Below are 16,389 nucleotides of genomic sequence, written 5' to 3' on the forward strand. Positions count from 1 at the left end.
AGGAATGCCAAAACCTTTGGAGAACAATGAAGCCAAAACATTTGCCAGCTCACGGGTCATTATAGATACCTGCATGCAAAGCAGATTGATGCCATTAACAGTTACCCTTGGAAACATGGGGCAGATTCACTGTGACCAATAAATTAAGAGATGCATTTTCACAGATGTGATTTGTTTGGCAATTAAAGATCCAAACTTACTGTTTTATGCATCGCTAAAAGATCTTGAAGTAATCCATCACAGAAACCCAATATTAGCTCCAAAAGCAAATGAAGATGCTGAAAACACCTTCCAATGTGAAAAGAAATATGGGAAGTTTCACTGCCAGAATGGTCCACCATTTTTTTCTGATCAAGCATATTACATGAGATGAGAAGGCAATAAGAAATGACCAAATATATCTCATTTGTAAAAAGTGGTGATAGGATAAACATACCGCATAAGTTATTATATTGAGAAGAATATCACATAATTCTTCCACATTCAAGCTTTGAACAGATGATTTAAATAAATATTCCCATGAAGAAATATTCTCCAATAATTCTTCAGATAGAAGAGCGCCTCCATCACCTGGAGAAATTTGTTTTTCCAAAGCCTCCATAACAAGGTTGTGCGCTTTCTTGAGGGCACTGTCAAAATCAGCTTCAAGCTGATAGTTCTTTCCACTGTTGCAGTCAACCTCTTCACTTGAATCTCTTGACTGGCTCCTTTGCTTCAGAGCAGACTCAAACTGGTCAGCCAACATCTTCCCCTGCAAAAAGTTACAAGTCCATTTTTTGCTTTCATTTTGTCAGACTGCATTTGCTACCACAAATTTGCAAGAAACTTGTTTACGGAAGTGCCAGAGAAATTCATTTCAAAACAGTTTCAGAAAACATATATAAGATACCTCTTTAAATACATCATCAAAATGACCAAGCAGTGTCTCTATGATGAAGCTTCTATTCCAGTCTTGCTTACGGAAATCAAAGAAATGCTCCTCAAACTCCTTAATGACTTGGAAGTTTTTATACACCAACTGTTCCATTTGTTTTGAAATAATGTAAGGACGTGAAGGTCCAGCAGATACAGGAACAACACGGCCAAGTAGAGATTTATCCAATGAATCCTGTAGAAGACTTTGCAGGCCTCCTAGTTGACCAAGAAGATAGTTATCCAATGACTCCTGTAAAAGATTACTGATAAGAATAATACAAAATGTAGCATGCTTAAATGACAGAATAGGGAGTGCAAAACTTCTGCACCTTGGATTTCTGCATAACTGGGATAAATTTTTCAATGAATTGAAGCAAATGATTTGCAGCAGGTCTGACACTTCGACAAGACTTCAAATGGGTGCTTTCCACTGTTCTCAGCAACAGTGATTCCTCAGCCAACAGCGTATTTAGACCATCAAAAAGTTGCTGGGAAAAAATTTAAAAGAACAAAAATATTAACAAGAATTCAGACCAGAAAGAAAATAATGGATGAAAGTGCAAGCACAATTATAAAGTGGAAACTTACCTTTTGTTTCCACATGCACTGAAAGAAGGCATGCTGATTTTGTACAATAGAGTACTCACTGCTAGTTCTTTCATCAATGTCAGTGCACTTTACATACGAGTTTTCAAAAGCATATGTACATTCCCGCAAGCACTTCAATTGCTTAGAAAAACCATAGGCAGCTGCACGTTGTGATTGTTGTATAATAATGAGATGGTTAAGAAAAGAGACTGCCCTACTAGCCTGCATGGATCAAGAAATAAAAGTCGTGTGAAACATGATGAAATGCATCAACATCTTGTAAACATTTAAGGAATTAAAAGGATAGAGACTGATAAAATGCCAAACAGGCAGACCAGACAGGGAAGATTTTGATTCATAAGTTGACCAGAATTATTTGAACTCCAGCCACAGAGATGTACCTGATCATAGGTAATATCACCATGGGGTTTCAGGCATATCCTTTGCATAAACTGCACAGATGCCACACTTTTGAAGTAAAACTCATTGGCTGATTTCCACATAGTATCCACATACTCATCGGGCAAACATTGCAATTCACTGGAAGTAGAAACATCAAAAGCTTCACCAGATAGTCTACTTGGTGTCAGCAACAAATGCTGTGCATTGTAAGATGGTTGAATGAACAACCAGTTGGAGCTGTTGGATATCTATTAAGGACCATCATGGGAAGGAAAAAAGATTACTTCATCTTATTTTTCAACCATAGAAATAATAACAAGCACAAGGAAAAAAAATCCTTTTACCTTCAAAATTTCAAACTTGTGTTTATGCAACCCACTAGTATCTAATAATTTTAGAAGTTCAGATAAAGCCCTTTTCTTCCCTACACCTTTTCCTGTGTCATTCCAGAGATCATCACAATCCATAGCAGTTTTGAATATCTTTTCCACTGTCCAACACAAGACATTCCACTGTTCATCACGTGATGGGTGAGAAGAATGGGAAGCGAGGCATTGCCTGGTGATACTTGTGACATCTGCATAAAGTGTCAGTTCTTGAGATCCTTGCACTTGAAACTATTATTTTGAGCTAATAGAATAGCATTTATAAACACGAAGGAGGGTGCAAACAGAAGGAAAAGACCTTTATTATCAAGAAAACTTAATCCCAGAGTGTTTTTGAAGTGCATGTACTGCAAAGTATCAGTTACTTTTTTCCTCCAATCAGCTAACCATATAGACCTGCACCAAAAACAAAATAGTAAAGTTCAAAGAGCAGGACAAGCATCAATGACAATCAAAGAGGATATAGTAGAAAAAGGCTAACCTGTCTTTTTCACAGAACTGTGTCAGATCTGAAATAGTGTTCTTGTTATCCTTCAAGGCCTTTGGAAATTGCAGAGAATGAATTTTTGGTCCTTTCTGCTGTGCTTCTCGGTCAAGAATAAGCATTACAGGTTGTTGCAGCAAATCCTGTCAAAGAAACAGATGAGAACATATTTATCAAGTAAAACATTCTTTCAAACTCGCTAGAATGCTTCTGACACTACCAATTGCAGTTGAGCTTTATAATATAGTTGCATTCATCAATTGAAGGGAACAAAAGAAAGAAAATCAAAAGAATGTAAAATCACAGTAGGCATTCTTCCATTACTATATTATTGATTAACCATTTTGTGTAATTTGATCACTCTTCAATCTATCATTCTTGCACAATACTCACGTCCTCAGAAATAGTACAGACATGATGTGAAATTGTTCACCATCACAGAATTGTATTGTCATCTTCATACACCATACAAAACCCTTTATATGCTAAGGACCAAAAAAGACCTCGTAATCATGAGCGACAAGATGAATTTTATTAGAGAAACAAAAGGCATACAGAAAAGAAGCTGCAAAGATTAGAATGCAGTTAAAAGATACAAAGCGTAGAGGAAACATGCAGAAATGAAGCTGCAAAGATTAGTATGCAGTTAAAAGCTACAAAGGTTAGTGGAAACTAAGGACAAGAGCTCTCCCAAAGCCAACAGAACCATAGATAGTAAATTAGTAACATCTAGCAAAAATGAATAAAAGTGTCTTTTGTGTTCCAACTAAACATGACCAGCCCTATTTACACGTGTTTTAATCACAAACGTGAGGTGTAAAAAAAAAATTAAAGCTTTCTATTAACTTTCATTATCACCAAATATATCATTATATTGTTATAGTATAATTGTACATGACCAGCTTGATTTGAATTAACAATTGCTGCTTAAGGAACAAAAAAAGGCTCTACATATTGTTGTGCTAGGTTAGTTCATCAAGACCTAAAGAAAATTACTTGACCTCAAGTAAACTTGTCTCAAAATTTACAGGCTCTCCCAAAAGGAACCACAAGCATGCAAAGAAATTGCCATTTGTATGGTAACTTTGATGTTACTTACTGTGTACTTTAGTATTAGCTTTCTAAGCTTCTGTCGGGTCCTTTTTGAGTTTTCAACAGACAAGCAAATATCTGTTCGCTCCCAATGGAATAGCTTCAAAATGTCCTTCAGTTCCATCTCAATACCTTTTCTGTTCGCTTCAATGTCCTCCAATATCCTGAGAAGAAAGAAGAATATGGTAAGCAAATAAAACGCACATGAGAATTTCTAAAAGAGAACAGATATTGAAGGCTAAAGGTACCCACATCAAGGCAGAATTAGTCCCTGAACTAAAAATTTCAGAATTAACCACCTTCAACTATTTTTCTATTTAAATCAAGCGCTTCCAATAATCTTAGCTAAGTTTTCAGACAGAATCAACCCATTGATCAACCCCAATTTTTTTTTATTCATGCTGGTAAATGGAGTGCACATGTCTTTCTTTTTTTTAAAAAAAAAGAATCTAATCTGACTTTTTTTTTCTTATAATCACATGCTCAAAAAATCTATTAACTTGATCAAATTCTACAAAAACTAATGGAAGAACATGGTTTGAAGGAAAAAACAGATGAGGAAAGGCAATTCCAAAGTTCTTCGCACTGGACTAATTCTATTTTGAACAGTGGGCACCTTTTAGCCAATATTGAAAATCATTCCCAAGAAGGAACTCACCTTGGCAAGAACTGAATGTAGTATCCGAAAACATTATACAGAATCTGTAGATTTTTTTCCTGCCGCATACTGTAAGGTTCATATATAATCAGTACTGTTCATAGTTTCTCCAGCATAAAACAGCATTGCTAGCTAATATCTAGCCTAGCATAAATCATGTAAGAAAAAACAAGGCAGCTAAAGGGTATGCAAATTATAACTGTCTTCAACACAGCTATACTGTGAAAGATGAAATATCTTCCTCAGAACACCAATGTGCAGAGACATGCTTTACCTTGAATAATTTTGCACTTCTAGGCATCTGCCAGCAGTGATTTGACCATGGAGAGAAAAAAGAAGTTTAAGGCGTGCTCTAAATTCACCGATGCTGGAAGTTCGAATGAACTCCTCTAAACTGCAAGATCCAATTGTGTTAACTAAAGGATTCAGATGGAACAGAAACAGAAGAACATGAAAAGAATCTAGTCGAATCAAAATGTGTACATATTATTTGGTACATGCCTTTCTATAGTAGATTGCTCATATCCAGCAATATCAGCAGAATGACTGTGATGCAAAACTGAAAATAGAGGAAACCACAACTGCAACAAGAAAAACACAAAAACTACGCAGTCAGAGAGGCAAAGAAGGAAATAACAGAGCATATGAGGATAGAAAGAGAAACTTAAATCTCTATAGAATAATGCCCAAATTGTAACGCATTATATTTTGCCTAATCATTTTACTGATGCCTGAAAGGTTTGGTATTATTCAAAATAAGTATCTTATCCACACCAGTTATATCCAAAATTTTAAATGCCACAGCCCGGCTTAAAAAGTGATATTCAGAGCAGAACTAGTTATCCCAAACCTTTGCCTTGCGTACATATGTTTTGGATAAGTTCCATATCAATAGCAATCACATACAACCCTTAGATCCAATTAAGGGCATACAATCCCCAGTTCAGGTATTATAAATACATTTTCCTTCCATGCAGTTCTTTTAAAGCTCAGGTCATTTGCACTCAAAGTTTCTATTTTTCCACAACCGAAACACCAGACTATAACTTACCTTGCCAGCATTAATGTCATATTGCTCCTGCACTTCATGAAGCAAAGCAGGCCATGAGTCGAATTCCATCTTTTGCCATGAGCATACCAGAGCAGAAATAGGTTCCAATTGATCTACATGCCAAGATATGAATAAGAACAGAATTTACAAACAATAACATTGGCAATAAACAAAAGTATGCACATGAAGTGTAGATGCAACAGATGACAGACTTGAACAAGGTGAATTGCTCACCAGAGAGAGGGAATTTTGATTCATTTTCCTGTAATGCTCTGGCCCTGTTGAGTAGGAATTGCAATCCCAAAAGAGCCTTCATGCAAGAAAAAACAAAATCAGTGTATATAAAAGCGATAAAAATGTTAAACAAACACAAAGATGCCCACACAAGATTCCCAAAAACAGAAGCATGATTAGAAACACTAATGCAGATGGATTCAAGCATCCAATGGGGTTCTGATAGTAATGTTTTTGGAGCATGTTAAGCATCAAGCTTGGTAGTTGAGTTATGGAAATCAATGCACTCCAATTATTTAAACTACAAGATCTTCAGATCCTATATATTTCCATCAAATGTTATTTAAACTGTCATGGAAGCATTCAGTTTCCTTTTAGCTTCATCACAAAGCAAACTTGCCTGATAATTTAATCATCCAATTTCCAGTTCAATATCTCTCAATCAGTGTAAAAATATTATCTAGATAAACAGGAAGAGTACGCTATATTTGCTACCTTGGCAAGAGGGGTCTCCACTGGAATAGCCAACAGCATTTGAATGGTATCCATGATTTTTTGGAGACCAGGGTGATCTTCCCACTCACTCAAAAGGCTATGTATTTGCTGTTGAAGATTAGCAACTAACTTCACCATTTTAGCCATCATGGGTGCATTTGAATCCTAGGAAAGTGGAAAAAAATCAGTTACATTAAATGCAATGACAACTGGAATAGATGAGATAACAACTACTTTGACGCAGGCAGAAAAGTATTCAGAACCTTGTAAAAATTGTAATTGGCCGATGATTTTTGAGGAGAGACAAGTTTCGAACCGTGCTCTAAACAAAGGCGAAGTAAATGCTCTGGTATGAGTTTTCCATCCAAACTAGAGGTTAGCAGACCTCCTAACCCTGGAAATGAAAGAATGTGACAATTTGTGAACTGTAATCTGTAATCACCTTCAAAATACCATGCATAAACCAAGAAAAGGTGTAAACTGTGATCACCTTCAATCATCCCCACCCCTAATGTGTAAGAGTTGGTGAATGAATGCAACCTATCAGCCTCAACAACATGGCAAGTTCCAGCCTGAAAAAATATTAAATGTCAGTAAAAGCAAGACCAGAATGTTCGGAAGGGAGAGTGATTATAAAAGAGATGCATACAGAAAATAAAATATATCATTTTGGGATTGCCAATAACAGTTTTGCAGCATCAAATGATTCATTGACCAGGGAAAAGATGTAAGCATGACTCTTTAACATTTTCAAAATCATTTAGAGAAAGATAGATAGTCAGAGCAACTATTGAAGAAGAAAACTTTATAAGCCACTTACATATAGAACAAGATTGGTGGACCCAAATAATTGGTTGTGTATGCAGATCATATTCTTCATGATGGTTTCCTGCATAAGGTTCCATTCATCCTGGACACTCTCATGCTCATTGCTAGCTTCCAACTGAAGAGAATAAAAAAGAAAACTTGGAAGATCATACAGGAAGAGATAAGGATGAGGAAAGAAAAGAAGCAAAAGAAGAAGAATCACCTTTTCTAAAGATTCCTCTTCAGAGAGAAACTCCTGCCATTCTGAAAAGCTATCGTTTGGAAAGAATTGGTCAAGAGTAGAAAAATCAACATCAACAATGCTTTTGATCTCTAAGGCACGAGGCCTGAACTTGTATTGTTGAGCATCATCGCCTTCTTTGCATTTTACTTGAACTTTCATATTCATCCACATGTTGGCAAATTCATGGAACATCTTATCCAATATCTAATTCACAAATATGCTGATGTATCAGAAGGCTGACTTGCACAAGTAAAATCAAAAGTATTCAAATCAATCATTAAAAGAAATGTCACCTTGAAAGAAGCATCATCAATCCTCTGTGCATCAGCTACAAAATGTGCAACACGGACAACAATATTCTGATAAAGACCAGTTTTGAGTTGCAAGATAGAACCCTATTACCAATGGAAAAACATTTGAGCAAATCAATAATTTATTCCATCAAAAAGAGTACAACAAAGGAACGTTGAAAGATGCCAAAGTAGTAAATGAACAGGAGAAAAGGAAGGAAACAAGTCTACGAGGAGTGGATTGCAAAGCAAGAGAACCAGTTTGAGGGATAGATGAAAAGAAAAAAACAAAGTGTACACATTCTCAGGACAAAAAGAAGTCATGTAGAGATGCATACCATTTTTTCAGTAGTGACATCACTAGAAAGCATAATCAGCTTTTCCAGAAAACCCATTTCACGGTCCCAAAAGGTAGCAGGACTGCCTATGCTATGAGAAGAACTTGGTACGAATGCATGTACACGAGGAAATCTCATAAATGAATAAATTGATTCCTGCAACAATCTCCAAGTCAGGTACTGGAAGTAAATGAATTTTCCAAGGAAAAGTAAACTAAAAGGAAATGTAGCGGAATGTAATTTAAAATACCATGACTCTATCCATGTTATCCTCTTCAATTCTATTCAGAACCTTCTTGAGCAAGGCAAATGATAGGACCAGCGACAGGCCCAATTTCATTTCATATACTGCAACTTGAAATGGCTGAGCTAAATCAATGTACTCCTTGTATTCTTCTGATAATCGGTCAATAAAAGAGGTTGCTGTTGCCTGAGCAATCCAGAGAGAATTATGATCAGCATAGAAAGAAAAGGTACCATGCTATGTCAAATTGAGAATCATCAATGATGTAGCAGAACTTCTACCTGCCAATTGGACGCTTGTTCAAGAACTTGTTGTAAATCCATACCTTCAATGTTATCCACCAAACCAACAACCATCCTAGCAGGTTTAAGGAACTCTCCACATTCCTTTCTCAAAGCATTAAATTTTAAAGGATTACAGCGGAACACCATCTAACAAAAACCAAGTTAGCTCACTGTCCAATAATTGATAAGAACATGATAAATATTTGACTCAAAAAAAGTTTATATAACAGTGACTATAGTTAAGGAATAGTAATAGCAGTTTGTGGATAAACAATGAGGCAAATTCTAGAAGTAAACCAAGCATTTGCTTTTTTTCAGCAGTTTAAAATACTGATTAGAGTTTGCCTCGGTAAGAAAAATGAAGTTGAAAAGTATAATAAGCATAACAATCATCAGTATATGGTAACAATACACTATTTGCACAGGATGTACATTAAATATATAGCATTGTTTTGCTTCCATTCTTAATACTCATAAGCAATGCAAATCGAATAGAAGGGTGATAAATTCAAAGTCCTACATTTTTTCACAAGGTTCAGAAAGTAATTTGCATCCCATTTCTAGAGATACAAATCTCACAAACACTTCCATAGATCTGAGCAAGAAGTAATCTGGTCCACAAAAATAATTCAATTTTTTGTTTGGAATAGATCATCGTTACTTAGGAATAATGGTCACGAAACAGGCAATACATGTTCCAATCAATCAATCAATCCAGAAAGAGAGTTGCATTTATCATGAATTGTTGGCAAATACGATTATTTTTCCAATTATCATAAGGAAATACTTATCCAAGTAAAATGGAAGGGAAAAAACCTTTTTCTGAATCCTTCTACGCTCAAATTCAAGCCTTTCTAATGAATCTGCCCGCTTTTTATCAGCCTCTATTGAAGATAACCGCCCTGCAAGATAGTCACATTCTTGCCGCACCTATAATAAGCCACATCATCAGAAAATATGTTTCAATAAAAAATTCTCACACCAGCAAATGGAACGTGAAGAAAATTCTAGCATATGGTGGGAATACTACTAACTTCTCAATGCAAGGCACAAAATCTGATCAATCACAAGCTAAAAGAAGTTTGATGTCTTAGATAAACATAAAGCAGGCATTGCCAGCATATGGTATAAAGTAGAATGCAGACCTGCAAATAAATTAACGTGTAAAATTATATGAAAAGATTGATAATAATACCACCTTTATTTCAAGCTCAAGAGATGAAATCCTTTCTTCTAGTTGAGAGTGCTTGAAAGAATATTTCATGGCAGGGTCGAAATCATCACAGCTAAGCAGGAGACTAAAACGTAAAGCCCCGATTTTTAAGCATGCATGGCCCATGTTCAAGTACACCTCTACAAAATGAAAAACGCTCACAAAATAAGATAAAATGTAGAATGCAACAAGAATTTCAATAAGCACACTAAATAAACTAGAATACATTAAATGAATAAACAAGGAAGACAAATAATCACCGGTGGATGAGCAGTGAAGATAAAGCTCCTTAAGTATTGGCTCAATGAACAAAGACACCAAGGAGTTCAGCTTCTGATGGTTTGACGATCCAAGAATTGATGCCAAACGCTGTACGTCATCTTGCTGTCACCACAAGAAGACATAATAAACATGTCAAGAGATGTTGATTTTTCAACAGAAATAGCATGCAAAGATTCTTATTGAGTAAACACCAGCTCATAAAAGTTTGTAAAGTTGGCTAACAAATTGAGAAACAAGAATGAGCTTAGCTAAATAAAAACAAATCACAGATTTATTTATCACACGGATAAAAGGAAATACAAAAATCATACCGTTGCCACATTCTTATGGAAGGAGTGAAATATGGACTTGATTGCAGCAAACTTATCAGCATCAAATGCCTTTCTGTGTGCATATATAATCTGGAAACAGAAGAATATGAAGTTTCAATTGCCCATTAAAAGAAAATAATCTGAAATTCTATAATTCACATAAAGCAAGCTACCTGTTGGAAGAGAGAGCGAGTAACAGACAATAGAAAACTGGATAAGTCCATCCCTGGTAAAGAACTTTGCCACAAGTTGCACGAAGCAGCTTTAAGCTTCAAGCAGTGCACAGAATAATCCTTAATAGCACATGTTCTTCGCCTGAATTAGAAAATGAAAGAAATACAATGTAAAATACAGAATTGCATAGTTTTTTCCATATATTGGTCAACAAGATCTGAAAACTGATTGAAGGCTAAAGGCGACCTTTGTAACCTGCAACTCTCATGAAAGTTTATCTAATTTTTTTCCACACAAGGATCTCAAAAGGAAAACAAGTTGCAAAACACAGGCATGAATTCACAAAAAGGAAAACAATACAACTCAGAAAGAATCAAATTATTCAGGCTTTTTCATGCCAGTGATGATCTATGGTGATTGCAATCCAAGAAATGGACACAACTGCTGCTAATTTTTACTTGACCAGAGTTGTAAACAGATAAATGAATTAAAACAATATGTGAATCTTCAGGCTAGAGTTTTACCAAAATTGTAGTGCATAAACCATTTTGTGCAACATAACATACAGAGACATATGGTAATGTATTTAGATGCACGCAACTATGCATACAAGGATCACAACATTCAGGAATTCGTAAGCAGAAATATGGTAGAAATAACAGATCTTACAGAGATTGGACAACAGATGCAGTCTGCACAGATTGAACTAGCATATCAGGCAGTGGAGTATGATAACCATCAACTTTTCCAAAGTTCTGTATCAAAATAAGCTATCAAAACAGATTCTCCTCAAATTAGTATTCAGTCATCAAAATCCACAAAATTATCACTATACCTCAGAAAAAACAGGACGATGGCTCCACAAAGACGAATGCCACCAAAACCACATTTCAAGAACATAACTGGCAATTTTTGCATTCACTGAAAGAAAAAGGGGTGCTGAGCATTGGTTTATCATTGAAGAGCAGGTAAATATATAAACAAGGAATAGCACTAACCTGAATCCACCGACATCCATGCATCTAGTGTCCACAAAATTTTTTGATGAGGTATAAAATTTTGGGGAGGCCTTGTTGAAAAGGTTAAAGAATGTTTCATGGCAGACTCTATCAGGTCAGATACACTGCCCAAAGCCTGTCACCAGAGGAAGCAAACAGAGCACACATTGAATCAAATAAAAGGACACAACTGAGTTAAATAAATTAAAAAAGAAAAAAGAAAAAAAAGAGAGATTCGAAAACATTGCTGGAAATTCAAGTGAAAACATTAGTTATCAAATGCAAAACCATAAACTGAGGGATCACATTGTCATCAACTCTTATGAAAAAATCTTTTATCCAAGGATGCTAGATCAACTGTAACACCCCAAAACTTGCATTGACTTTAATTGATGATTTCTTTAGAATAATGTAAGATTAGAGAAAATTAGGGCACAAAAGCCAAATAACTAAAGAAAAGAAGGTTCAAAATGCAATCACTAACTTAACTAGGTGAAGTAGGATAAATTTTGCATGATTAGGTAGGTGAAGGAGGACAAGTTTTGGCATGTCATACTTGTGAGGTGTCAAAAGGAAGGTAGAGATGTGCTTTCCTTCAAAAAAATTCAAAATTAACTACATCTTTTTCTTCCATTTCTTGAACCTAAGAGAGAGCTAAACATCCTACAAACTAACACTTCCAAACCATATATCCCAAGAACAAATTTTTAAGCATTAGGGCTTAAATTCAATAGAATTGTTAGAAAGAAAACCAAAGATAGATTGTGAGGCCATAAAAGAAAGGAAAGAAAAGAACATAAAGGAAAAGGGGCTATAGCTTAAGGTGAGTGATTAAATTGATAATTAAAAGCTATGTTTTAACCCAAATATTGTGTTGATATAATTCACATGATACGTGAAAAGAGTAAAGCTTGCTTTACAGAAATTGTGGCCGCCTATGTGCTCCACATGCTTACCATTGAGTAGAATATGGATATGGGATACGGACATTCAATTGTCATACATGTTTAATTGTGCAAATATTATGTCAAAATGATGTTGGGCATATATTTGAAAACTTATGAAGTTTCCCATGTTTATTTCTTTAATCATTCACTAAGTTATCTCATTAGTAGTTGATAAATTATTTTCAGAGAATCAAAGTGAGATTGAAAGAGGGTTCAGGTGATAGGGTCTTTGGAATCCTAGTTTGATGTTTAACTTATGTAGTGCCATTGTATCTTTTATAGGTTAGTTTTTGTGTATGGGTCATTACACATGTAAAAGCATATGTAAAGATATCATGCATGAACTCTTTTAGCGTGTAATTGATCAATATGACAGCTATGTACAAAGATGTAAAATATAAGTGAATGGTCAAAAACAAGACAAAAAGATATCATATAAGTTTGTTTAATGGACAGAAGGTTGTGTATGCTTACAAATGCATTTTTGGTGGGTAATTTTAATTGATTAGTTAACAATAAGAAGAAATTAGAGAGGTTGGTTTACTTAGCTAACTAAAAGCAAAATTCTAAAGATGCTAATTAAGATGATTTACCAAAGTATTTAGGACAGAGGTGCGACATCAACTCTCTCATAATATTTTACACATGCATTTCTAATTCGAAAACATTGCCTTAAACAAGCCAGATCTACCATAGGTCTCCTCTTAAACACGTGCATTATTTATGTATTGACCATTTTCATCTTCTTTTGGATTAAACAAACCTACAGCCTATTTAGGGTTGACATTCACAGTAAAGAACTCAGTAGGACCTGTAATTAAGTATGCCAAATTTTCTTCCATATTCAAAGCAACTAAACAGAATCAAAAGCTGTGCTATCTAACCAGTTACAACACAAGAATAGATTACTAAACTTGTACATATTAAAGTTTACAACCAACTAGAAAATGCTGTAGCTTAAGAGACTAATGCCATTGATCTTACCAGCTGACATTCTTTGTGATCAACCAAAACAATCATTGAAAGCTTTTGAAGTAGATCCATGTCAAGGAAAAAACTTGTATTGTCAATAATAGGACGTGTTTCCAGCCAACAAGCAAAGCCAGGTTTTGTACACCGTGCTTCAAGAGAGAAATCACAACAAGATATTGAACTTCCCTCGATAGTAGCAGACTCAACGGACTTTAACTTTGCCTCCAATTTGCTTTTCTCATATTCAAATCTTTTCAACAGCATCTAAGAGAACAATAGCCAGTTAGTTTAGGATTTATTAAATGCATACCATTTAAGTGTTAGGTAATAGGGCACAAACTTGACTCATGTCCGCCAAATGCAGAGCAACTTCACCACTATCTTCATCAAATCTACTGGTAATATATGCTGACATGCATATACCTACATAGAAAACTGTATTAGAAAATTCATGGAGATGTTGAATCAAATGTCAATGTCACAATAAGTAAAGTGAGAAAATATCACAGAAGAGGTGGGCAAGGGAGAGGGGTGCTTGAGAACAGAAGCTAGCAGATGGCGTGTACTGCTACTACCATTCTCCCTTCCAAAACCCACAAAAGATAACAATAAATAGCCTTCTACTAAATGCATACAATTTCTGCCACATACCCCAAGCTCTAGAGCGAAGTGCACATAGATGACTGAGATTCTTTATTTTGGAAACATGTAACACATATTAGGGCTTACAGCCAGACTCAAATCAACCAAAGGCTAAATACTTGGCCCGCTGATAATGACTGCAACAAGGTCTAATCCTTGAATCAATGAGCTATCACGTGACTTTCCAAATGAAAATGAAAATGAAATCACAAATATTATGTTTAATGAACTAGAAAGAGACACTTTAATATTAATATAATTGAAATGACTTTAATGAGTTAAAAATCAACAGATGAGGACGAATCACACATTCCAGCCCAATCATTTTAATAGAAATTTTTATCCACAAAATAAACACCCCATAAGAAAAAAGTGAAAGCTCTACCTTGAACTGCAAGGAAGCGAAGTTCAGGGGTGGAAGATGTGGCCAACTCAACGAGATGATCATCCCCTGCCATGAAAATTTTTTACACACATTAGACAGAGACAGATGAAAGGACAAGAAGAAGAATAGAACCAGTAAAACATGATTGAGATATATGAATCAGAGTAACAATAAGCCATACCTTGATTATAGGGATTTGCCTTTGTTGGCCAAACTGACTCACATAGCTCTATAAACAGCTGCTGCTGCTTAAATAATTCAGCAGATGCAGGTAAAATTGGATGACCACCATGAATCCATAGCAAAGATTGTTGTGAGTGTTGATTAAGTTTTTTATCTATATTCCCAGCAATCTGCACCGGAAAGTTAAAATTTTAATTGTCACTTAATAAATTACAGAGAAAGGAAAGATGCCACAATTGTACTGGAATTACCATCAATAGATTGTCAACAGCTCCAGGACAGAAATCCCGCAATTTCAAAACATCCTTCATCAAAGAATGCCAAGAAACAGGCAATTTCTCGAACCGCGATGCAGTAAAAGTATCCCAAAATGTCAAGTGATCTTCAAGAATGTCACTGTATAATTTTATCAGGACATTGTAAGATGGAGATTCAACAAGCATATTAAGAATTTCCTTTTCCAACTCCTGCAGAGCACCCAAGACAGGTTTGAAATGCTGAGCTTCATTAGTATATTCATGCTCACTTTGAGCATTCCACTGTTGATATGAAAGCCTCAGAAGGTCTATACAGTTAATAGCATTGTAAAGGAATTTATGTGACACTTCTGGCCTGTCATCTGACATAGTTAAATCAACAAAATCATGTGAAAGCAACGGTGTCAGATGCAGGCTAGAATCTGCAGCAGGAAGGGATGCAAGCTCATGGTAGGAATGAAAAATACACTTCCAAATAGGATGCTCCAATTCTTGTTCGAGTAAATGCAGAAAAGATCTGAAAAAATGATCACATGATTGCAGTTTGGAACTAAACCAGCTAAAGTGGAGAAGATAAAGTTTATAATCACTTCCGGTTGCTTGTTCAATTGTCCAGTTGGCAGCAAATAATAGCATCCTCTTCGTCAGCTTCATGTCAATTTCTGTGTTCCTAACAGAGTTAGCATTCATGCAGTTCAGAGCCTTAGGAAACACAAGCTGCCCTTTCATGTTCATATCCATCAAACCGTTTCCCTTGTGGCTAGTGGCAGACAAAGCATTGTCCACACAGCTCCTGTTCCTTAAAGATCCTAACTCGTACTGAGACACAAGGTACTCCAAATACATGAGATTCTGTCTGACAGAAGCTTCTTTTGAATACCATATAAAATCCCTCAACTTCATTGGCACTGGCAACCTGCCAGGCAAATAAAATGAAAACTCTGTGGGCAAATCAGATTCTGACAACGTTGCAGTTGAGAAGTAAGCAACTTTTGCATGATTGACAATATCCCACCCCACAGCTTCACCTAAAGAAGATAGGTAAGTATGTTCCCAACTTAGTTGGAGGCTCCAGAAAGGCTGGTTACCATTTATGAGAAGCTGATGAAATAACTGGACCCAGTGGGCAAGCTCAAGATATGTGATTTGAACATTAACTTGCAAGCCTTCATTCTTGGCATAAACATGAGCTTTGGCCATTGAATCAACTAATCTATCCATAGGAATGCCAGATGAAACAAGAAATCTTTTTACATCCTTAAGTTCAAAGTCTGCACCACTGCAGCCATTTTCGTCATTATGTAGCCAGTATGGCGGCATCATAAAGATTTCAACTCCTCTGTTTCGCATTGCTCGGGACACTTCACCATGGCTTGGATTAACTGTGAGGAAAATTCGAAAGTTATGGTGTGGATGAAGAACCACTGAGCTTCCATCAACTATCCCACACTCATTAACTGTAATTGAACCACTCGGCTCCACCAAAGAGTTGATTCTATCAAGAACCTGAGGT

General features: G+C 35.8%; 1 protein-coding gene across 5 annotated transcripts in view; it reads right to left on the reverse strand.

Moving 5' to 3' along the window:
* The window catches only part of LOC105134326 (midasin-like protein), a 38,509-nt gene that overhangs the window by 3,553 nt on the left and 18,567 nt on the right, over positions 1–16,389 (reverse strand). For all 5 annotated transcript variants that reach the window (XM_011038687.1, XM_011038686.1, XM_011038685.1 and 2 more), the window contains 38 exons: positions 14,871–16,382; positions 14,618–14,789; positions 14,437–14,502; positions 13,750–13,832; positions 13,422–13,673; positions 11,491–11,626; positions 11,328–11,413; positions 11,162–11,247; positions 10,492–10,633; positions 10,319–10,408; positions 9,986–10,109; positions 9,711–9,865; positions 9,329–9,442; positions 8,510–8,659; positions 8,235–8,414; positions 7,985–8,140; positions 7,650–7,751; positions 7,336–7,560; positions 7,126–7,248; positions 6,796–6,877; positions 6,569–6,699; positions 6,306–6,470; positions 5,811–5,886; positions 5,577–5,689; positions 5,027–5,106; positions 4,800–4,919; positions 4,526–4,594; positions 3,875–4,031; positions 2,773–2,918; positions 2,590–2,687; positions 2,250–2,482; positions 1,905–2,153; positions 1,504–1,725; positions 1,245–1,403; positions 890–1,165; positions 437–751; positions 201–347; positions 15–69 (listed from right to left, as the gene is read on the reverse strand). In XM_011038687.1, coding sequence (XP_011036989.1) covers positions 15–69; positions 201–347; positions 437–751; positions 890–1,165; positions 1,245–1,403; positions 1,504–1,725; positions 1,905–2,153; positions 2,250–2,482; positions 2,590–2,687; positions 2,773–2,918; positions 3,875–4,031; positions 4,526–4,594; positions 4,800–4,919; positions 5,027–5,106; positions 5,577–5,689; positions 5,811–5,886; positions 6,306–6,470; positions 6,569–6,699; positions 6,796–6,877; positions 7,126–7,248; positions 7,336–7,560; positions 7,650–7,751; positions 7,985–8,140; positions 8,235–8,414; positions 8,510–8,659; positions 9,329–9,442; positions 9,711–9,865; positions 9,986–10,109; positions 10,319–10,408; positions 10,492–10,633; positions 11,162–11,247; positions 11,328–11,413; positions 11,491–11,626; positions 13,422–13,673; positions 13,750–13,832; positions 14,437–14,502; positions 14,618–14,789; positions 14,871–16,382 — 6,847 coding nt within the window. The remainder of the gene's footprint in view (positions 1–14; positions 70–200; positions 348–436; positions 752–889; positions 1,166–1,244; positions 1,404–1,503; positions 1,726–1,904; positions 2,154–2,249; positions 2,483–2,589; positions 2,688–2,772; positions 2,919–3,874; positions 4,032–4,525; positions 4,595–4,799; positions 4,920–5,026; positions 5,107–5,576; positions 5,690–5,810; positions 5,887–6,305; positions 6,471–6,568; positions 6,700–6,795; positions 6,878–7,125; positions 7,249–7,335; positions 7,561–7,649; positions 7,752–7,984; positions 8,141–8,234; positions 8,415–8,509; positions 8,660–9,328; positions 9,443–9,710; positions 9,866–9,985; positions 10,110–10,318; positions 10,409–10,491; positions 10,634–11,161; positions 11,248–11,327; positions 11,414–11,490; positions 11,627–13,421; positions 13,674–13,749; positions 13,833–14,436; positions 14,503–14,617; positions 14,790–14,870; positions 16,383–16,389) is intronic.

This window comes from Populus euphratica, unplaced genomic scaffold, assembly GCF_000495115.2.
Source record: "Populus euphratica unplaced genomic scaffold, PopEup_1.0 scaffold67.1, whole genome shotgun sequence".
In the NCBI taxonomy this organism is placed as follows: domain Eukaryota; kingdom Viridiplantae; phylum Streptophyta; class Magnoliopsida; order Malpighiales; family Salicaceae; genus Populus; species Populus euphratica.